General features: G+C 43.8%; 1 protein-coding gene across 5 annotated transcripts; it reads right to left on the bottom strand.

Annotated features, from left to right (window-relative positions):
• Positions 1-4,117: 4,117 nt before the first annotated feature.
• zbtb7c (zinc finger and BTB domain containing 7C) lies at positions 4,118-23,178 on the bottom strand. Of its 5 annotated transcripts, none has more exons than XM_005456287.4 (4): positions 23,014-23,177; positions 7,267-8,006; positions 6,511-7,178; positions 4,118-6,093 (listed from the first exon to the last, which is right to left on the bottom strand). In XM_005456287.4, the coding sequence occupies exons 2-4, from the start codon at positions 7,984-7,986 to the stop codon at positions 5,472-5,474; spliced, it is 2,010 nt and encodes a 669-aa protein (XP_005456344.1). In that variant the 5' UTR covers positions 7,987-8,006; positions 23,014-23,177; the 3' UTR covers positions 4,118-5,471. The 5 variants fall into 5 exon arrangements, with proteins under 5 accessions (XP_005456344.1, XP_005456346.1, XP_019216569.1 ...); XM_005456289.4 differs by having other exon boundaries at positions 5,472-6,093; positions 7,267-8,003; positions 23,014-23,178; XM_019361024.2 differs by lacking the exon at positions 23,014-23,177 and adding an exon at positions 13,862-14,287 and having other exon boundaries at positions 5,472-6,093.
• Between the last annotated feature and the right edge of the window lie 624 nt (positions 23,179-23,802).

Below are 23,802 nucleotides of genomic sequence, written 5' to 3'. Positions count from 1 at the left end.
AGCATCAGAATGGAGGAGAAAGGTGATTTTAATTGACTTTAAATCTGTCATGGTTGTCGGTGCCAGACTGGCTGGTCGAGTATTTCAGAAACTACTCATCTCTGGGTTTTCCCCACATAACCGTCTCTTTGCAGAGAATGGTCCAAAAAAAAAAAAGACAAAAATATCCAGTGAGCACCAATTCAGGTCAGAGGAATATGGTCAGACTGCTTTGAGTTTATAGGAGGGCAACAGTAAATCAAATAAGCTCTTGTTGTAATCAAATTGTGCAGATAAGCATCTCTGTCTGCACAAAGTGTGGAACCTTAAAGCAGCAGAAGACCACACCAGGTGCCTCTCCTGCCAGCTGAGAGAATGATAGTGGGCTAAAGTTCACACGAGCTGTCCAAAATAGAACAAGAGAAGAGTGGAACAATGTTGCACTTATTTATTATCAAAGAGTTTCATATTTACACATCCAGAAAACACGAAGCCACAGTTGCATCCATTTAGGGTTATATTTCTGCTAAACTGATTGAAAGTAAGAATCTTACTCACCTTCATTCTCATGTTTCCTCTGTTTTAGTTTCCACCAAATCCTCAGGGAAATTTATGTCTAAGTGCTGCACTCTGTGTTCACCAGTTAGTCACTAACATTGTCTTCCTTCTTGGTGCTGAGCAGGTGATTCGCGGCAGAAATGATGAGAGACCCCTCATCTGGGACTCTCCTCAGCTCTTTCTGGGATAGTGGCGCGGCTGCCCCTCTGTTGGTCTTCCTTGGTCTCTTGTGTTCTGGGGGCCTCTGGATGTCTGGAGTTTTGATCTCCTCCATACCTGCTTCATGCCCTGGAGGATGGGGCAGTGGCCCCCCACACCCTCTAGCAGATCATTACATGAAGGAACCTTTTAAAAACAAGCGCGTTCATGCTCACAGGTGCACACACGGGTGATCACACACACAAACTACACCCTTTTTGGCTCCTACCTCAAAGCACACTGTGCGCTGTCGATCTCACGTGCTGCACAATAATGTTTAATATTTAGTATTTACTGTCATATTCCCATAGATCATTGTGATGTTGTTTATTACTCTCGTTTTCTTCTGCTTGCTTTCTTTTTTTCTTAACAGGTGATCCAGGTGATCGATATATGTATTTTTTGTCTGCTTATTCTGTTGGTTTTTGGTTTTTGCCCTTCTCCCCCGTCCCTCTTCTCAGCTGTTTTTCTTTCCCTCTTTCTTTCTCCCCTTTCTTTCCACCAGTCAAGTCTGTCCCGTATTCAGCAAGTGAAAATAAAATAAACAATAAAAGGTGAATCAAATGGACCATTACGGCAAGGCTGGGATGGTCCATTTGGTAAAGTAAATCCGTTGGGCATCTTTCTTCGCCTTTAGACAATAATTCTGATGGCAAAAGAACCAAACGGGACAGGTTAATAAAAAAAAAAAAAAAAAAAAAAAAAAGAAATGATGAGAAATAACAGTCGCGTAATCGCCTATAAATAATGCCACGTGAGTCTGTCTTTATTCATATCTGACCTATTGTTAACATTAAATATGGTTCTGAGCAGCGTGAATGTGAATGTATTTTCTGGAATGGCTCTTAATTTCTTTAAATAGCGGCTGGGGCTGTTTAATGAATGGAGTCAGGTTTCTTTTTGCCTCTTTCTTTTATTGTAAAGTTGTATTTATGGACAGATGGATGTTGTGAGCCGTGGGAATCCAAACGCAAGTGTTTGTCTTTTTTTTTTCTCTCTTTGTTTATTGAAACGTTTATAATAGCTCTATGCATGTTTAAGGACTGGCAATCTGACTAAACAAGGCCATATCGTATAAAGGTCATGGCAACACATTCAATCAGCACCCTCATTTATATTTAAAGCGACCTTTCATTTTAACTGGAAATGCCTTAACCTTTGTCGTATTTCCCTGAATAGTCTTCAGCCTCTTCAGGTGGACAGGTCATCGCAGCACTGAATCATCATTTACAAAAAAATATACATCAGAAAAAGCTGGCACTGTAGAGAGTCTTTGCTCCGCATAAAAGGATGTGGTTTGTGTTGTTGTGGAGTGACTCATTTAAAGCATTTAAAAAAAAAAAAAAAGATATGTTTTACTAAAAGTTCAAAAAAAGAACAAGAAGAAAGCAAAAAACACCGCTACTTCTGCAAAATTGGTTGATTCAATCACAAAGCTGGTTTTGTTGTATTTTTTTCTTACCCCTGAAATAACCTTAAGGCCAACTGTGAGACTTTAACTTAAACCTTTAGCGCCCTCTGGAGGTATTAAGCTGTGTCTAGATTTAAAGGCACAGATCAGGCAACCAATGAGACTTAATTTCCTTAATGGGCCCGTGCATGGGTGGAAGTTATTTACAGCAGCGGAAATGACACAAGATCGGTAGTTTTGATATGATACTTAAACATCAGTCTTATTAAAAATTACACAGGTTGTATTTTAAAAAGGAAACACTTTTGGATATTCTCTTGATACACTTCCCCTTACAGTACCTTCAACCCTCCACTAGAGGTCAGAGCGAAAATATAGAACCATGGAGGGCGGCATGGTGAAGGAAATTTGTATTTGAAGTCATGAAGAGGCTTTTTGTGAGTTGAGTGTTCTTCTTTTATCTGCTTTTATCTTGTGAAAAGTGACAGTACTTTCTCTGTGTTACTCATACATTTAGAGATAAATACTAAAACGACACCTCTGGGAAGGCTCTCCATGACCATAAGGCCAACACGATGAGTTATTAGTTAATGCCAAACGCGTCATTAAACTTTAATAAATCTATAACGGATTCTTTTATCTCTTTACAGCCGAGGGATGTATGGGTTTGCTCAAAATGTCATTCATGTGTGAGCTGCACTGTGATTTTGGTGATCTGTTATCAGCGGGTACATTTGCACACATATTCTAATATGCTGACTTTACCTGTGGTTTTTCTCTGGAAGATTAAAGTTCAGCTGAACATATCTAACTGTTAATCTGGTACAGAGGGAGCAGGACGTAGGCCTCTGAGTCTTTGTGTCAGGGGTTAATTAGTGATGTATCATCCCAGTAACACGTTCAACAAATCCATCAATCACTTCTCAAGCAACACTTTTCTAACCCTACTCTGTACAGTTCACCATTCATCCTGCTGCGTTCTCTTTTTGTCTCGATTTCAGTCTCATTAATGACAAATACGTGTTTTATATATACTACTATAGGACTCATATGCTTGACCTCTGCAGGGATATGAACCCGGCATCACAGTAATGCTGCCTACCCATAAAAGCTCCAGCTGAGGAGCTCTGTGGTGTTGTTTGTGTGGGTGTGAATAATAAACAGTGTAGTGGCAGTGGAGATTATAAAGAGCAGATAGCAGATAACAAAGCCTACACTTGATTTACTGGATAAAACTAATTTCGCTCGCCCTTTTTTATGCTAATAAAGACATTTAAATTATTGTGTAACTTCTTGGCCACAAGCAGCTTCTATGGCTGTCGTGCCTCCTGAAAATGATGCATAAATAGCACGATTAAAAATTTTGGGCAGGGAGCTTGTAAGCATCCCACCACCACCAACACATTCTTAAGTAGCTAAATGTTAGGGTAATTAAATTGCTTGATATAAAAGTGATGAATGAATGCCTAAATAACTGTGCGTCTCAGATACTTTGTGACATGAGGGAACTTCTCTGTGTTTAGAGTCTGTGGAGACCTGAACGAGGCCTTCTATTATTACGTTTTATGATCATTTGATGGTAAAGTTTTTATTTTTGTGTTGCTTTGTGATTAAAATATGCAAGAGAAAAAACAGCACAAAATTAATACTGGCTACTTGATTTGATATACAACCATCCATAATTGTGCGGACACACGTTGACGAGTGATACCGTGTTGTCTCACTATAATCGCTTCCTGCGTTTTCTAAATCTTGTATTATTCTAGCACTTATGCCAAATACACACCTAACCACTAACTTTTGCTCGACGTAAGCCTAAACCCAAACCCTATTCTAATCTTAACTTTTAACAATTTAGCATGTGACCGAGGTGTCGAAGCTTTCCAAAAACCTTCGCCAGGATCTGGAGAAATAAACAAAGATAGGAGTACAAACACATTTGACATAATAAAGACAAGAGCAAAGTTTGGGTTTTTTTGCATTTAGTGTCTTTATAAAACAGATTTGCAAAATATAGCCAAGGCTCATTCATTTAAATACGCCATAAATAGCAAGAAAATACTTTCCCATTTCAATTCAAATATTTTTTTGTTACTTCTTTATACACAAATCAGAGATGAACATTAGATGAAAAAAAAAATTATTGATTTCTTGCAGCAGAAACCCCCCCAAACAAACCAAAAAAAACCCCAAAACCCAAAAAACAAAACACAAGCATACCGTGTAGCTAGAGCGGAAATCGATTAGTCAGAAATATACATCCTCTGAAGACACGTGGTCATAAACATTAAAACAAAATCTTATTCAAGTCTGAAATATCAAAGCACACATCTTTGGATGGATTTCTCATAGTCTTTTAAGAGCTTTTCTTTTTCTTTTCTTTCTTTATTTACTCCTTTATTTTTACAACATCAGCAACAGAACCGTAATTAACACCAGCATGGCCAAAAAGTTTGGGTCCATATGTACAATAGTGCAGACAAAAGAGCTTAAATGAGAATGAAGGCAGTGGAGGGATAGTAACGCATCATTGTGTCTCCCGATTAAGTCTTCAAGTGGTCTCTCTTTATTTTTAGAAAACTATAAGATGACAACTAAAGCATCCAAGCACCATAGATGCTTTTATTTTGAAAGCGCTGTCCTTTTTCAACACGTAAACCCAACGACTTAAAATAAAAACGTAAAATTGTCTCAGTGAAGGGTTATTTATTGATTTATTAAGCTATATTTCAATTTTCTTTTATGTTAATTCTATCTGCTTAATGCCATTTTCAACAATGAATTCCCCCTTTTTGTACATTTGTGATCACGTGTTTACATTCTGCATTTTAAAAAGAGGAATCTTATCAGAATTATTTTTTAAATTTTTTTACAGCGTTTTGAATAAATAATGCAAAAAAATATACATGTACGAAACCGGCATTCCTCATAAACAGACTGTTTTGCTTCTTTTGAAGGAATATGTAAACATTCACGGGGATGAAGAAATAGACCTTTTTGTCGCCGTCGGCCACGACATCGTGCTGCAGGTACTTACGGGTGCTGCTAATCACATTCATTTAGAAGAAGAGAAGCTTCATTAATGTGAATAGTAAGACCTGTGTTGACCTACTGTTTCGTGCTGAGGTGACAAAAGTCTGCTTTTTGATTGAATTATCTGTTATCTGTTATCAGCAGGCTTGCAGCTATTCATTGACGCGTCACTCTCTCTTGCTGTCTCTCTCCCTCTGTAAAAGGTGCTTTAGCTTTCTGGAGCAGATGAGATGCAGAGATTAAAGACATTTTCTTTGTCTTTTTTTTCCTTTTGTCTTCTGCAGACCAGTGTTCATTTGGCCGGCTCAGGGATGGGTGGAGCCCGCTCCAGCCTCATGGCCCAGGGGTTAGAGGTCGCAGCATAATATGGAGATTGGGTAAGCACTTCTTCTCCAGCTAGAGCAAAAGCAAACACTCCCCTCTGCCTCCCAGCTCCCGGCTTCTCCTCCTCCGCGATGTGCTTCCCTTCTGCCCGCAGCTCCTCCCTGCTCTCCCTGCCGGCAGCGTCCGCGCTCTTAAACCCCTGACCTCTGTTCCCGAGGCCCAGCAGCTCCCCAAGTGCGTGACTCTTGACCCCCTGGTACGCGGGGCTCAACCTGGTCTCCTCGAACCGGTTGGTCGCAGCAGTAGGGGGACACAGGAAGTTGCCGGGGGGCGCTGAACGCCAAGCAGCTGGCTTCCGTCCCCGGCGGGGGCGTGAGATTCGGCAGCTCTGCCGTTTGATGTGCCGATGCAGGTGGTCAGACCGCGTGAAACTTTTGTAGCAGTGTTCGCACTGATACGGACGGACGCCCGTGTGGATGCGCAGGTGATTTTTCAGGTCATAGTTGTGGACAAACTTGGAGTTGCAGTGAAGGCAGATGTAGGGGCGTTCACCTGTGTGCTTCCGCATGTGGATCTTCAGCTTGTCTTGTCTGAGAAAAGAAGAAAAAACCGCACGCTTTCACAAAATGAGATTAACACATAAATCCTACACCATTGCCCTTTCGGTTCTCGAGTTTTACAAGTGACTGATTTACAACATAAAAAAGCCAACACAGATGATTTGCTTTTAGTGTCAACATTAAAGTTCTGCTCTAAAAATAAAAGTGGAAACTATGCCAAAGTGGGAGGATGTAGGTAAGTGAGATACCACTAATGCAAAAGCAGAGGGGGCTTTCCACTTTAACGTCTTTGATATTCAGATGAGGTGAAAACAGATTAACCTCAGTGAAAAGAGCATGGGGTACTTTTCCGTTAACCCTGCAGTTTACACGATTTGTATGCTAGATGAAGATGTCAAGATAATGCAAATTGTTAATGTGCAGCAGTTGGGTTTGCTTTCCACATACCTGGTGAATCGTACTTCACAGATTGTGCACATGTATGGTTTCTCCCCCGTGTGTGTCCTCATGTGCCGTGGTAGTTTTCCAGCTCCTTGTATGACCTTGTTGCATATGGGACATTGCTGTGACGCTTTGGGCTTCATCTTCCTCTCCTCCTCCAGCTGCCAGGGGGGGAACAGCGCACCCAGGTGGGACGCGGAGCTCAGAAAACTCAGGTACGACCGAAAGTCTGCCTCATCTTTAATGGGACCCAGCGGATGACTCTCTGCTGGCACTGACCCTGCGTTCATAGTGCCATCCAGGCTCGAGCTGACAAACTCCTTCAGCAGTTCGCCTTGGAGCATACTGGGAGGGACTTCATCTTTCATCTCCTCCTTTATGATCTCTCTTTTTACAGCCAGATCGAGGGGTCTGGAGGCTTCGAGTGGTGTGGAGGCAGGGAAGCTGTGGGGGAGCCTGGTTTGCGGTGAAGACCCCGCGTGAGGGTGGTGAGCTGGCTCCAGGAGCTGCTGGGGGAAAGCTGGGAACTCGGCGGCCCACATCGGGGGGTAGAAGCCTGGGAGGAGAGGAGAAAAGTTGGACCTCCTGTCCAGTGCTGGCATGCGAGGGTAGAGCCCTTCCTGGAGGAGAGACTCGATGGAGAAATCTTTCAGAGCTCGAGTCTCAATGCTCTCCTGCAACACAAGTTTAGACACATTAGTTTTCGAGCTTAAATAAGACAAGATTAGCAACAAAACCAATACGATATCCCCTGAAATGCACCTGCTTTCTCGTGGTTTCTGGAGACTGCGACTGGGGCGTCTCCCTGTGCAGCCCGAACTGCTGGTGGTACTTAGAGGTGCTCGGAGGTGGCGAATCCTCCATCCCCGGGGGCGTCCGCTCCCCCCTGCTCATGGAAGACTGGAGCGACCTCTCGCTGACATTGTCCTCTTCTTCCTCATGCTCATCCTTTCTCGACCCTGCATCCTCCTCTTCGTCCTCCTCTTCTTCTTCCTCTTCCTCCTCTTCTTCCTCCTCCTCTTCATCTTCTTCCCCTTCCACCTCTCTCCCACCCCCGCCGCCGCCCCCTCCGCCACCGCTGTCCATGATCTCCAGGCAAACGTTGATGATGCAGGGTATCTCCAGCATCTGAGCTGCGTTGAGAATCTCTTTGACGTTTGACGCCGTCACAGTCAGCGTGGACGTGTAGGCGAACTCCAGGATGGCTGTGAGCGACTCTGGAGCCACAAAGTCAATTTCATACACAGCCGCGGCGTGATTGGGATCTCCGCCATCAGTAGTGGCCACTGTGAAGAGCTTCTTGAAGTACTGACTGCAGGCGGCCAGGACGGAGCGGTGGGTGCGGTACTCCTGGTCGCGGACGATGAGGATGACATCGCAGAGCAGCCCGTCGCGACGCTGCTCGTTGAGGCTGCAGAGGACGTCGCTGCTGTGATTCGGGAAGGGGATTCCGATCAGATCCTCCTCTCTGTGGTGGACCATCTTCTCTTTCTTTATCTCTGCTGGTTATACAGACAAAAAGCGGTAGAAGTGAAACATCTGGTGGCAACTGAAAAAAGATGCAAATTCTGAATCGTCATGGAAAATAATTCTCTTATTCTTTACCTCAAACTTTACTTTTTACTTAAGCGGGGTTACATTTTGACAAGGTTCCCATCATTTAGTCTGTGTCTTTATTATTTGAATAATGTTTTGGGCATTTCAAGGATTACAAAAAAATTGAATCTAATGCACTTTTTTTTTTTTTTAATCCCAAAGGTGAGCTTCTTTTATTTTCTAATTAAAAAAACAAACAGTGAATGGTTTTGATTTTTAATACAAAAAACCCCATAAATGCATAATTTAACAACATCAAAAAAATAGAAAAACAACAAACAACTAATAACCGGTATTGAAAAGTATTTTTAAATACTGTACATTTCTACATTTCAGATTTACTGTGTGTAATAAATGCAAATACTTTGATATACTCATCACAAAAGCTCCTTTGACGCTTTTCTCACAACTGACGTTATAAGAAATCTGAAAATACTTTCAATATTATTACATGTTGTTCAAGAGCCCTTTGGTTTTTTTTAATATGGGGGGATCTTTCAGGAAAAAGCCCACGTGCTGACACGAAAACAGTACACACAAGTGTGAAATATTATGCTGATCGCTTTAAACAGGTCCTGTTTAATTTCCTGTTGGCATTTGATGACTGGTCACATGTACTTTCACTTTGACTTGAAAGCGGTGAATAATAGTTCTTTTAAATCCACAGAGCTGGCTTCTTGCTTCCTGGCTGTGCAAAGAGCCTGCCCTGTAAACTTGACTTGACTCATCCACGTGGATGGTGCAGGATTTAATGAAGGCATGTTAAAGAAAACAACAAAACGGGGTTCTGAAACGCCGACGCAGAGAGTGCAGCGGTAACGACGGGTGCCGCTGCTGTCACCGGTGACAAGCGGCGTCCATTCATGGGGTGAAGGCTTTCAAAAAAAGCTTTCATATGCGAATAAGGGGAGTCTCTTCGCCGAGGCAGATAGTGTTAACACAATGAGTGACAGTCTAGCTTTATTAAAATATACTGTAGGCATGCTTGTTTGCGTGCCATCTGTGCAGCAAAGGCAACAAGTGGTAAATACAGCATGTCTCATTTCGAGCAAACATCACGTTGGGTAATATTTATTCTTGAATGTGTTATCATCATTTTTTGTTGCAAGTGTGTGAGTTAGGGAAGCCCGTCATTTTCCTAAAGTCCTAAAGCGGTTCTTGATTTTTTTTTTCTTTTTTACTTCTTACTTTTCAATTCGAAGCTGGGTGGTGTGATAAAAAAAGTGTGTGAGAGACGTTCTGTGATAGCGCTTATAATGTCCATCCCTCTTGTCTGCGTCTATCAGATATGAGAAAGAGGCAAGCCGATACGTTCATCGGAACAATACAGTGTGTGTGTGTGTGTGTGTGTGAGAGAGAGAGAGAGACTGCGATGTGGTGAGAAGTGAAGAAAACGACAAAAGAGGTCAGATTGTACTCTAGATACTGTATCCTGTCAAAATGCTTACTTGCAGTCTATCCTCACTCATTTCACTTATAGCGCGGTGCCTGAAAAGCCTGATATATAGCACGTTATGGTCTAAACGCACAGATGAATCTCTGCTCGGTCTGCTCTCTTTCTTCACATTTTCCACTCCACAGCTGCCTGAGCTCCCACCTGTTGATTCACTGTACTGTTGTTTACAGTTCTAGTGATCAAACCTCCGCTGGCAGGGTGCTCATTCATTCACATCTATGAATAGAGCTCAAACTTAGCCATCCGCACTTGGTGGTCACTGGAGGCATGTGTAGATAAATACTTTGAAGCAGCCCCACACACCACAGCTGCATTGTTGACTGAACCGAAATGGGCCAGCTCTGAAGCCACACACACACACACACACAGACCCAAGTGTCTCACTTTCTTGAGCTTCCTGCAGTGAATCACGCCAGAAGTCAAAAAAAAAAAAAAAAAGGAAAAACAAGATGGAAAAAAACCTATTTCAGAAAAAATTCCCAAGTTCACCTGCAGGTGTACAATTCAGATACCTTACCAATCTTACATGTAGTTTATTCTTGTCGATCTTGTTGCTAGGGAACTGTTGCCATGTTCGTGCCATTGATACAGTGTGGACATAATTAAAATGTCTATAGAGGAGGTGGCAGTGTAGGATATATGTCCGCAGGCACGTGCGCTGGCCTCGATGCGACAGTGAAAGTCACAGCGAGCTGGGGGGGGAAGCTGTTTGATTGGCGATTTGCAAAATGGAAATGATGATGAGGATGTATGCAGCTCACACTACAACTTTACACTTTTACAAGGAATAGAAGAGTTTTGTTTTTTTCTTTAATTGTATTCCCACGCCATGTGCACAACCTCCCTAAAACTAATAGCCTGGGCAAAAAGGTGAGAGAATCTCCAGCAGGGAGAGATCAGATGGCCCTAAAAGTTCCCTAACAGGTTGCACAAACACCAGCGGAGGGGCCCCTCCCTGCGACAGCCTGCCAAGGCAAACAATAGTGCAGAGCTTGGAACAACACTGAGTGGATAAGAGCAGGAGAAAACGACTGGGAGGGCCTGGCGAACTCACTGTCTCTCATTCGTTTTTTTTTTCTCCTCCTTTTCTTTTTTTGCTCTCGAACCATCCCACCCACTCCTGGAACTATGGGACACGTGCTGCTGTTGCTGTTTGTTCACCCACTGAACCGACGAGTGCCACTCCCCTCCCCGTTCCCACTGTTTGCCTGCCACTAGCTAGCACTAGCTCTTAGCGGCCGGCCCCCTAATTACAATGTGGAGAGGATCTAAGGAGGATGTGCCACATAGACAGGGAGGGGAGGAGGGCACCGCTTTCCCACCACAAGGTCCTGGAGCGACATTTCATCAGCCAAACAAGTCTTAGCCCTTTAGACGCACACGCAACACCCCACCCACCCATCAAGGGGAGCGAGGGTGGCGACGCCTTGAGAAAGGGCACAAAGTGACTCGCCTTCTGTCCCCTTTTCAAAGCAACTCCAAGTTATTAGCAATAAAGCTCAACTCAGTAAGTAGTCGTCAGGTTTAACAACCTGCCATTATGAGGTGGCTGGACTTTTTTAATGAATTAAAAACCAAAAAACTAACAAAATTTGTTTGTGATTAAAACTTATAGCACCTACTACAATTGCATTACCGCTTTAAAGGAAGAACTTCCAAGTGTGGGAAAAAAAAGTTCACACTAAGTTCAACTCATTTACTAAACTGACCTCTAATAAAGGCCTTTCTGTCTCCCTCTCTTTCTGCCTTCCTGTACTGGCCAGCATCTCCTCTCATGCCTCACTTAGTCACCAACACTTTCAACTCAGCACTCCCGCCCCAAATTATGTGTCACCTCCATCCAGTGTCGTCTTTCTCCCGAGAACTTCATCTGCTCTGCGGGCACTGACCACCAGCGCCACCTCCTCCTAATGATTCTCCTCTTCTTCTTCCTCTTCCTCCTCACCACCTCCTCCTTCTCCTCCTCCACCTCGCTCTGTCCATGTTGCAGCTGTATCATCATTATGCCTAGAGTAGAGTGGCTAACTTGTCCCCAACCCTGACCGCTCAGGCCACAAATCACCAGCTAATGTCCATCTCAAGCCTTGTGACGGGCAGACGCTCATTTGGCCTGTGCGCTCCAACACCCAGTGCCTAGTTTATTCCTGTCAGGCCCGTTCATCCGCCTGACCCACATGCTAAATCACCAGCAGCCAGAGTTTACCCCTGTCACCGACTGCCCATAGCAAACACCTGCGAAACAACTGTCACAGGTGGACAATTGCACGGCCAATAATTTACAGTATTGACAGCCAAAATTCACCCCCCTTATTAAGGGAAGACATTCATTTGACCTGCTGTGTAAACTAGTCCATTATCGCCAGTGAAACAGCAGTGCACCTCAAGGAGACGCTTCCGTGGTTAGTGTTAGTTTTGAGTCTCTAGGCCGCATGAAGGGGGGGAGATTTTTTATATTTTATCTTAATTGCTGTCAATTAGAGCAGGTGAGGAAGGAGGACACGATGCCAGTTAAACTTCATGACTGGGGTTTTATTTTCTCTTTGCGGTAATGGTGAAATGTCAGGGTCAAAATCCGAGTATTTAAACAGAAACCTCTGCATATTTGGAACAATCAGGGCTTTAGGAATTAGTGTATGTGTTTTTTAACAAAAGCACATTCTTTTTTAAGTATTGTTAGCATTTAGGTTAAAAAAAACCCAACTAAAGCACTTCAAAGTAACTTCAAACTACAGATTCACAGTCAAATACATAAAGTGCCATTAAATACAATGTTATACTGCATTGCTCACTTAATTAATTCAGAAAGTCTGCAGTTATTTGTACCTTTGGCTAGTGCTCAGCCTTGACTGATTAAAAATGAATGAACTGATCCAAGGTCAGTTCAAATCTCACGGCTCCTTAAAGCGCCTCTTTGCGCTAAATGTCATCTCTCGAGCCTTTCAGGGTGGCCCACAGCTACCCGCCTTCGTCTCAATCACCCCAAAAGTTTACTTTATTGCCAATAAAACAAGAAAGATTTTTTATTTTCAATCACACATATTCAGTTTGAAATAATGGACAGTTTCTAAATCTCATCTGATACTTTCTTCAGTTAGGCCTGAGGAAAGACCACCAAAAATGAGCAGAGGAAGCTTATATCCAGCACCACAAGTGAGGATGGTACGGTATAAAATGATCATTACAGCATTTTTTTTTTTTTAAAAAAAAGTTGTTTCAGTTTCAATTTGCATTTATTCACATTTATTTGTATTTTTCTACAATGTAAAAGAAAAAAGAAAAAGTCAGGCTTGATTAAACTTTATATTTAAACAGGACAATATTGAGTGTCTTTACTAAGCTACACACTGGCAGGTAAAGCTTAAAAACTGATTGGATTAATTGAGATATGATTAACAAATCATTAAGCAGACTTTTAACATAGTGTGTAACTGCATGTAGTTTACCACCAGCACCTCAGCATTACAGCACAGCCTTGTTTTGCATCTCTGCATGCCGCTGAATAATGCTTTCTAAAATGTGCCACTCACAGTCAGTTGTAGGCAACCGTATTTACAATTTTTCTGTTCATTTGGCTCCAACAAAGAATTTGATGTAGAATAAAAAAAGAAGACCAGAAACTTTTAAAACAGCGGCGAGTAAACAGTTACAACAGCACTACGGGTCACTGCTTTTTGTAACTTTATGAGCTAAGAGGTCTTATGAGCTGACTTGCTGTAAACAATCATTTACAGCTCAGCCTCAAATCCATAACATGTTTTTTTTTTGTCTATTTTGTCTGTGCTCTAAAACATGCCCCCTCCCTGCTTTTTTAAAAAAATTTTTTACCTGAGTATTTGTGGATTTAACGGAGAGTGTCATATAGATACAGAAACTGTAATGTGTAATTACTTTTGGAGACAAAACACGCACTTAAGTCCACCGAAACTACTATGTTTGGCACTTCCGAGATGTGTTGTGATGCTATAAATGCCCGCGCTATTTCCAGCATCTTTACGGCACAGTGTTTACACTACACAGCCCGAATAATGACACGAGTCGTTAAGTGGTTTTATTGACCTGTTTGCACCTTTTCGGGCCTTTATGGTCTAAAGCGCTCATTTGAACGCTTAAGTGATGCACACAACCCAAAAGTGCAAGCTGATTCACATGCGCGCGCACACACACACACACATCCTCTGCAATACTCAGAAATGATTACACACACACACCCATGTGGATGTTCCACAAGTCTGACATCCAAATAAATTTGCACATGTCTTGATACGTTCCCCCAGCATTCCACAGATTTCAGCAGGCATCACCTACCGTACCTTCTCTTTCTCAATTCCTCTCACGTGTCTTTGTATTTCCAGACTACTAAGAAGCTCCGCTGCTCCTCACTTGACCTCTCAGCATAGCTCTCTTTAATTGAAACACAGCTGCCTCGCTCTTTGCCCGTCTGTCAGTCAGTCCATTCACAAGCTCCTCACACTAGATTCAGATACCCATTCACAAAAAAAAAAAAAAAAACACCCCAGGAAGGAAAAATATCCAATGAAGGGAAGCAAAGCAGCGCAGCAGAGGAGAGCAGAGAGCGATTCTTGGGTCTGTCTGTGTAGCCGAGTGGCTGGTGTGGAGTTTAGAGTCAGGCAGGCTCACTGTTGTGTGTGGCTCATGTAGGACGAGCGAGAGAGTGAGAGGAAGAAGGGAGGGAGGGCAGCAGCTCTGCGCTGTGGAGATGTCGCACCACTAGTTTTTATAGCAGGGTGGGTAGCTGGAAGATAATAATACCCCATCCTCCTCCACAACACAAGTTTAAGCGCAGTGTGTAATAAGCCCATGGCGCAGACACCCTCTGATTTAGGTCAGACAAAATGAATTTTTAGTTGTGTTAGAGTGGATTTTGGTAGAAAGGGACCGGGGCAAAAGAAACCCGAAGGGGTTGTTTGGGGAGACTGAGGGAGGGTAAAAATGGAAAGGAGAAAGAGAGGGAGAGGGAGCGAGAGACGGAGAGAAAAGTTGGGAAAGCGCTTTGTGCACGGTGAGTCTCAGACTGAGATGAGGAGAAGCAGAAATGCAAGTGGAACTTAAATCAGGTTAGTTTTATTCCCACACCTGCTCTTTTCTATTCTATTAAAAATGAAACTTGAAATAAATCTAAAGCGATTGAGACAATGTATTTCCACAGGAAGCCACACACTGACCCCCCCCCCCCCTTAGAGAAATACTGATAGCAAGAACTGACTAGTTTCTGGAAAAAGAACCTAATAAATCAACCTATTTTGACCTGAGAGACTTCTGCATAACCCCGTTAAACTAGCTGATTCAGTCAGTGGCGTTAATTTAAAAGGCTGTATTATTTAAAAGCTGTCTGTATCTGAGACAGAATTAGACCACAAACGAGAAAAAAGAAAAAAAATACCACAAGCGTCTGTTTACAGACCTTTTATTTTTTTTTCTCTCTCTCTTTCTTTCTCACTTTGTCGAACCGTTGTTTCAACTAAGTTTCAGAAACCCGGCCGTGAAGAGCAGACGGCCAACGTTAGAGTCCTGATTTGAGTCAGAAAGCGCCGAGGCAGGGTAACAGTTGGTGAGCACCACCACCTCAGTCTGTGGAGAGGAGGAGGAAGTTCATGCAGAAAAAGGTGTAGAAATAAGCCATTCTGTAAAGGCTCGAGCACAGAGGAGGAAACTGGGTTCGGCAGGAGTTTTGACGAGATGTTAAACTTCAAGACGAGATTGCCTGTTAAGCTCCTTTCTGTGTTGAGTCAGATATTTGTGATGGCAAGACGGAGGGAAAGAAAAAGGGAGAACAAGTGTTTCCTTTGCCTTTGCTTTCACACACACACGCGTACAAGCCAAATGTTATGACAAAGCACATTCGCAGTGTCGAAAAAGCCATTGGGTTTTCCTGTGTGACATCATTAAACCACACCCTTCGTCATACTTCACTGTTTTTATTCGTATAAGTTTTACCGCCTAAGCAATATGAGAGAGAGCGGCAGTCTTGCTGTTTAAAGGCAGCAAGCGAGATCCGAGCAGATGCGCGTCCACGAACGTAGAGCACACAGCGAGCCATTGTTTTCCTGGTGGCTGCTGGACCTTCAAATCTACTAAAATATTTCTGACCGACCGTATATCATAACCGACAATCAGACAGTGAAAGGAGTCAAATTGTGTTGAGTTAACCTCCACAAACAAGTACACATCAGAGCGTACATCAGACTATGCTATGCCCACTTCCACTTGGGGAAAAAATGGACCAAAGCAAACCGCAGCCCATGCCCACGGTGGTTTACACTGTTTTGTACAGGGTGAGAGCCCAGGCCAGTTCGCATTGGCATCTAGTATATATAAACAGGGTAAGCCACTAACTGCTAGCAGCCCAGCCAGACAGCCAGAAAAACAGCGTTTGTCTTCCTAAAAAGTTCGACTATCTGTTCTAAACACGCCTGCTGCCGTCACAGCAGCGCTCTGTAAGTGGTACCTGTGCGTATTGCTTTGTTCTAAACTCGGAAGAAAAAAAGCACAAAAAAAAAGAAGTGCAGGCTTTTGAACTGCAGATTGAAAACAGTCATCTCGCGGCGCTGGCATGCAATTTGTTAAACACACAGATTTGCCATGCAGCTTTGTGTTTGGTGACGAAAATTCACAAACGTCTACGGCAAATTAATACGCAGCTTAATTTAAAGGCCTTTAAAAAGGCTCGTACAATCTCAGCTCTGCCTTTTTTTTCCTTTTCAGGACAACCTGAACATGTTATATGACTTAAATCAGAAAATCTGGTGAGAAATGTGCATTAAGGCCAAAAAAAGTGCATCTTCATCCCATATGAAGCGATGAGTTTAATTAGCTTAATCACAAAATAACATAAGCTATTTTTAACTGCTGTGCAAATAACAATCAAAAGTTTTTTCTGTGTCTCTCATTCTTTTGTGTTTCTCTAAGCTAACAACTCATTCCTCCTCCCCTTTCTCCAGGAAAAAGCGGTGGATCTTGCCGCCTGCTCACAGTCATGAGGGCTGAGTAAGAGTCATCTGTTTTGTCTGTCTGTCTCTCTGACTGGTGTGTCAGTGTACCTGTTTACTGCCACCTGCTGCTCCCAGCAAGATACACATACAAGGGCACCAGATTGGCACTTTGGATGGGGGATGGGGTGTGAAGCATCATTACATAAAGTTGATATCATGAAAACTTTGGTGCTATACTCAGCTTGGCCTTCTGTGCAGCACCATAAACACGGCAGTCCGATTCTTAACGACTAAAATTGGCTCTTCTTGGCGCGTCTGAGAAGATCTCATCAGCATATCTCAGATGGTCTCGTAGCAGCACAGCAGCCACGTATCACAGAGTGAATTTTTACACGTGCCACTGGTATGAAATAGTGTGATCCTAGACTGCTGTGCTTTTTAGGTCGCCTTGTTTGGCACACAGGGCCCTGCCTCCACCACCTGTCTCCAGACAGTTGTTGAAAATGATTAATTTTGATTTCCCCCCCTGCCTTTTATAGAGTACTATTGCTTTCCATTTTCAAATATTTACACCATCAGAGCCCAAACGGTGCATCTGTTACACTTGTACGAGAAGAATAAAGTAGAGCTAAAGGTCAGGATGCAGCATGCTTGGAAGCACTAAGCTCCATCCGTGCATGCAGCAGTCTGAGCAGAGAAGCCCAGACTTTCCTCGCCACAGCCACATGTTCCAGCTCTTCCTCTTCCACCAATCCAGCTGAGAGACGTAATCTCTCCAGCGAGTCCTGGTTCAGCCCCAGGGCCTTCTCCTGGTAGGACATACTGGAAAAAGCCTCACTTAGGAGGCATCCAGGAGGCACAGCCAGATCCCCGAACAGCCTCAACTGGCTCCTTTCGATGTGGAGGAGCTCGTCACACTCTTACTAAAGGAGAGCACAGCCAACCTTCAAAGAAAACTCCTTTCTGGCACTTGTATCTGCACTGTCATTCTTTTAGTCACTACCCAGAGCTTGTAAACATATTTTTCAAAGTTTCTTGGCCTGCCGATATGGACGTCAGATCAGAAAACGCTAACCCAGTGTTGCTGTAGAAGGCAGACCAACTGATGATCCAATAGGTTGGGGCTCTCTTTAGGTAGATGCTTCTCAGACTAGCTGCACAGAGATATTACAAGGATGCCTGCAGAGTGTTGAGGCTGTCTTATGGACGTACTTTGGTTCTGAATCACTTTTTCTTAAGTGTTCCCAAAAGACATTCATATTGTTTCATCAAGTTGCGAATATCCAAAGCTGACAAAAGTAGCTGCGTAAATATAGATTTCACCTCCACAAAGGTGACCGACCGCTTTCTGATGGGATAAATGTGAACACTGACCTGAAGGGGGTCTGTAAAGCAGTTCTGGATTCTGACTTTTCAAAAAGTACTTATAACAGCTAAGAATCAGTGTTAAAGTGCAGCAGTATACACATAGCCCACGAACGTGCTAAAACAGTTCAGGGACGAGCTCAGCTGACCTTCCCAGGATTAATAAAAACTGTAGAGGCAGACAAACTCATACTTCGACTCTGAAGCCAGGTGTGGCCTGTTGTGGGAGAGAAGCAGGAAAGGGAGGCATTCACTACCCCCACTCCTCTTCCATCCAGAGATAGGGCATCACAGCAGCCTCCCAGGTCTAACATCCCTTGCCTCAAGTGCCAAGGACAGCCAGGCACTCGGAGATGCAATGTTGATTAAACACAAAGGGAGGGTTGAATGTGTTCAAACCCACTGCAAGCTCTGCCTGGCTCACTCGCAGACAAACATTCACAGAGATACACACCCATCTGTCATTGCACTGAGGTCATTAGAACTCACCTTGGAGCATGCCATTCGGGTGAGTGAGACGAGGGCGTTTCCTGTCTGCTGACCTGTCTGTTTTGGGCTTTAACTTTCTCCCATTGTGCCTTCTTTTCAAACACCCTAATAAATATGGGAAGCTTTGCCAGAAGGGAGGTAAAGAACTGCAAGTACTCAGTGAAAGTCTCACACAGTTGGCTGCACTCCTTTGTATGAATCCACTGAGTGTTTTCTTAAAGGTAAATTTGATCATTCTTCATGTTTGAGGCCGCTTTTTTGAGAAGAATGTATTCGAGGCGTAATAATCCCAACAAAATGTACAAAGAGTCATGCCCCCGCTAGCACAATGCGACTTCAGAATGCATTTCAGCGTCGTGTTGTGTTCGCTGGATTGGTTTGGTGTCGGTATTTTTGTGTGAGCGTTGTGTGCGCGCGTGTTTCGCAAGGGTCGTCAGGTGAATGAAGACAACTCCTTATGGTGATAACGAGAAGGAGGCCAGCCTTGGTGGGACAGCCTCTGTCTGCCCTCAGGTATTGTGTGTATGTACGCATGTTTGTGTGTGTGTGCGAGTGTGAGAAAGAGAGCATGTGTACGTGTGTGTGTCAGCAAGAGAGCCCTCGGGCACTCTGGCACCTTCTAATTAAAACCAGTCAGGCTGCAGGGCAGGGGAGACAGATGCCTGTCATGGAACACACACACATGCACACACACACACACACACATGCACGAGGTGGCGGACCGCGGTGAACCGCATGCACGCTGGCAAAATACACAAGCCCGATGCGCAGGTCAGCTATTTTTGGAGGCGAACCCAATTTCATCCCACCCACTCAGGTATCACACAGGTAACTAATCTGTGACAAAACACAAGCAGAGCTTATAAAATGATCCACACACGGAAAGCAAATATTCTGAGATAAAGAAAGTTGAAATCAGCGTGGACAGGGTTAAAATTAATTTGACTAATCTGGATAGAAAACAAAAAACAGTGAGTGATGTCTCATTAGTGTTATTTCGACCTGAAACCTGCGTGTTTGTGTGTTTGGCAGCTTAAACTCAAACGCTCACTCTTACGTGGAAGTTGTGAACCACAGTGGCCTCTAGACTGACACATCTCTGTTTCTCCCAAGCACAGAGTGAGGCATAATTGTTCTGTGTGTGTGTGTGTTACCTGCAAACTCTGTCACATTTTATCTCCCAGTGAAGCACCTCGAGCTGCAGGCGACTACATATAGTACTTAGCAGGCTAACTGCTGTTTGTCTGGGGTAGGTGGGTGGATCAAGGCATGTTGCTCTCCTTTCTCTCCCAGTGATTAGATAGCATAAGCAGGCCAGCTAGCCTAACCCACACACTCATGTCTCTAAAACTGCCATCCAGCCCTGCTTTCTCTCTCACTGCCTCTCACACACAGGTGGGTGGACCCACTTATTCAACCCAGATCTTTCTTTTAGACATTATGAAATCACGCTCTCTTTTTTCCTTCTCCTCCCTTTCTTCTTTTCTTCATCTAACTCCCTGATGCTGAATGACACGCAGCTCTATGCTCTATATGTTTTCCCGCACTGTACGTGCGGCTGCTCTTCGTTTTCTAATTTACCAGCCAGTCATTTTACCCGATTGCCAAACTGCCGAGAGCCAATGCCTTTCTTTGTGCTTGTCGCCAGGTTAAAGCTAGGTGGGTTGCTAGTGGTTACAGGGGCCCTATTTTGTATTATCTAGGTAACATTCAGGAAACACCCACAATTTGTATGTGAAATGCTTTACTGCGCAACCACATTACAAATTGCGGCTGCCACTGACATTTCAGATGTTGAAATGTATGACAAAAATATTTCTCTGATGACTGTGACCCTGCTAAGGAATGCATAAAAAACCACTACAAGACACATTTCCTCTCTGATTTAGTAAATACAAAGCAAATGTTGCATTATTAATAGAAGTTCATAACATGAAACAAGTTTCTGTGTGATCGAGTTTGTTTTTGCAGTTTTGCGAGACCTTTGAGATAAAACACAGACACACAAAGCTCAAAAGTAAAGTGATATATTTATGTAAAGCAGTAATAACTTAAAGGAACCCAAATGCCTTGATTATGTTGTGTTTGAAGAGTTTAGTGTCAGGGTAGGTGGTGAGCAGGAAGTGTGAGGCAAGAGGTGTTCCCAGGAAGTCAAAGTGTGCGAGTATAATCGGTCGGTTTATTATTTTTAAGAAAAATACTGGATGTGGAGATGAAAAGGAGGAGCACTGTAAACGGAAAGATGGGATATAGCTTGAAAAGCAGAGGGTGTGATCGAGCCGACCCCTGGGAGAGAAAGGGCCTACCTCCCTCCCCCCGGCAGCTTCTGTCGTTGGAGCCAGGCGCTGTGTTTCGTGAGGAACGCAAAAGTACACAAATCCCACAGAAGGAGCTTTTTTGGCAGGGCTTGGGCCTCCCACCCACGGCAGCCTCTTCAAGCCTCCTCCCATCCTCTATTCATCTGTGAGGGGCGGCTTACTCACCCAGCCCAACTCCACACACACACACAGAAAAACGCACACACACAACAAAACCTGGACCTCGATCCTACGGAGGAGGGCGGACACGCACGCGTGCGCACAAAAATGGCTCCTCTGCCATTGTAGACATGCAAACACACGCAGCACATTAACCTGAACACAAGTTTTTGCGGGTATGCGTCTAACAGATCAGGTTTTTTTGGAGGGCGTTTTTTTTGTCCTCCCTGCTCTCTGAGCAGTTTTCTTAAAGAAAAAAAAAATCAGATTCAGGACAGCTGCCGTGATGACATCTGTGTCACAGAAGGTTAGCATCAGATTGTGTATCCCTGTGTGGATGCTGTTACATGGGCATGCCCACACGCTGTCAGGTGGGAAGAAGGCGTGCGGACTCATTCACCGTCAGTCTCACAATGAACACATTGCATAATTCTTCAGATGTGAAGCCGCGTCTTCATTCATTTTGACAAATTGATTCAGGGCTGTTAAAATCTCTTAGTCAAGCACTTTTTGTGCCCTTACACGCCGGCTCGCTAAGCTAACCGGCTTGTCATGATCTGCACGGCATACTGTAGGTGAGATTGTACAAACACCGGCTGAAATCTGTCCCGGGTAATGTTTGTTAAACACAGCCGACGTAAGCGAGGCCCTGTAACAAAAGACCAGCGAGGATCAGGTTCAAATCACTAATCCTAGAGAGAGAAAGAAGCAGACGTGGGGCTGTAGTGAGAAGAAAATAGGTGTGGTAGCGTCTACTTGATTTTATCCCCATCTAACCTCACAGCAACAGGAAAGAAAGCTCTGTAAGGTTGTTTTTTTTTCCATTAACGATGATGGCTGATAAGCTTTCAAGCTGATATGCTCTGTACATGCTGCTTTATTGTAATTGAAGTTTTGTTTTGCTCACATTCCCTTTATCATCTCACACCGCATTTTGAGGAAGCGGCTCATTTTCTAATTTTCCATTCATTTTCATACGATCCATCTTGTTCTCTGATAAACGGAAACACACTGCGTATCTAAATTCAGAACCTGGCGATAATAATGTGGTTCGTGAGCTGTGAAGCTGCTTTAGACCACAGCCGCCTGTTTTTAGGTCGGTACTGGAAACTGAGATCATTTGTCATAACCTGTTGATTAAAACCACAGCTAGTTTGTACAGTATTTGAAGCATACAGTGCATAATTGCAAGTTTCTTTAAAATCAGCGGAAGGTTCGCATTCGCCACTTCAGTTAGGACCATGCCAGCCCTACTAACACGGAAAGCAGGACAGTTGACATCTCGCACTATGATTCAGTCGTGTCGTCTCAAGAACACTTCAGTACCTTGTTACAGATATTGCGTATAACCGCCCTGTAATGATACTCTTGAAGTTATTCGTGGCATTTGATGAGGAGTCACAGGAAGAGTGAAATAAATGTGAATGTCACACCTCTGCCCCCACATCTGTTGCACAGTGAAACCGAATTGGAAGATTGCTCTAAAACGCAAGCGATGATTAAACGGACTCCTGCCGGACAGATGTTAACCCATGTGTCCGATCGTCTTGTTATTACCTCGTCAGTTAGAGGCACTGTATGCTCGGGCTGTGCTCGGGCCGATCGTACAGTCGCAGATGCGAGATTAAAGTCACGTGCGATCAATCTTCGTGTAGTTCTACAAGCTGCTACTACAACAAAAACAAGTAACAGTGAAAAAAAAAAAAATGATATCAGTCTTTCAATCTGTTCCAGCTCTGTCATGCTTTCACTTGCTTCCTCCCTTGGTGTGCGGTTGCTGTTTGAAAGGGGGAGTCTTTTCACTCACTGTGCGCACATCTGTTGCGAGATATGCACACAGAAAAGTTTCTGCATAGCTGAGCAGTCTTTTTTTTTTTTAAATTTTCTTAAACATATATTTTCCATCGTGAAAAGTTTGAAACATGGAGCAATTTGCAATTCAAAATGGGTCGCACAGAAGAGCCCGATTCTGCAAAGGTCAGCCATCCGTTAGTTTGATTCTGGTGCGCAGGAGGTAGCCGGCAGCTTGTGTATGCTTTGAACTTTTTTCTTTTTTTTTTTGCCAGAACAGAGAGAAAATGCGAACCTCACTTTACGACTTTTTCGATGATGACAAATGATAGCGTGACGGAGAAAAGAGCAGAAAAGTGAACAGAGACAGCGAGATGTTACTGACCTTTTAAGAAGAGAAGTTTTGATTTCAGTTCCTCTCTCACTCCCTGTCAGGAAACACAGCACTGTCTCAGCACTGGCAGACTTGTGAAAGTGAGAGCAGGCACGAAACACACTCAAATTTGCTCTGAAGGTGTGTCCGTGATTTGGGGGAGTGAAAAGGTACCGCTCCACGAAGCGGTTATCTAAGAAACACAACAAAACAAAACAAAAAAAAAAAAACCTGCTACACCCACCAGCCTCAGCCAACACCCCTCCCTCCCTCTAAACCAAAACTATTTGGCAATGTTCCCTACAAGTCCACCTGTGCTTAGGGGAGGGGAGTGACACATACACACACTCTAACACTAAAACAAGCCAAGCCTAAAAACCTGCTTGCACGTTTGACTGGAGTGGTATGATTACGGATGAGAAATGACAGAGCTTAGCTGTGGTGCTGACTTGAGCTGAGAGAGTGCTCTTAGGCCTGACCAGTGCCTGAAGGTCTGGAGCCTGACACGATGCTGGACAAGAGCTCCAAACCAGGAGCATGGGTTAGAAGCAAGCAGTAAGGCAGGAACTGGGAATAAAATAGTCACAGTGAGGCTGATCTGCATGGTAAAGGGAAAAAAGTGGGTGGGCCTTTACCTGTGCCAACCAGGAGCTCCAGGGGTTCATATCAGGTGTCGAACAAAAGACGTATCAGGGGGAGAAATGAAAGGAGTTTGAGAAAGGTACGGGTGGTAAAGAGTCGCTGACAGCGTCTGAATGTACTTGGGCGTGTGCTCCACTGTAACAGCTCGTACCTGGCAAG

The sequence above is a fragment of the Oreochromis niloticus genome, linkage group LG7 (genome assembly GCF_001858045.2).
Source record: "Oreochromis niloticus isolate F11D_XX linkage group LG7, O_niloticus_UMD_NMBU, whole genome shotgun sequence".
Classification (NCBI taxonomy): Eukaryota; Metazoa; Chordata; class Actinopteri; order Cichliformes; family Cichlidae; genus Oreochromis; species Oreochromis niloticus.
Note: the sequence above shows the minus strand (reverse complement) of the source record. Positions and strands in the feature narration are given on the sequence as shown.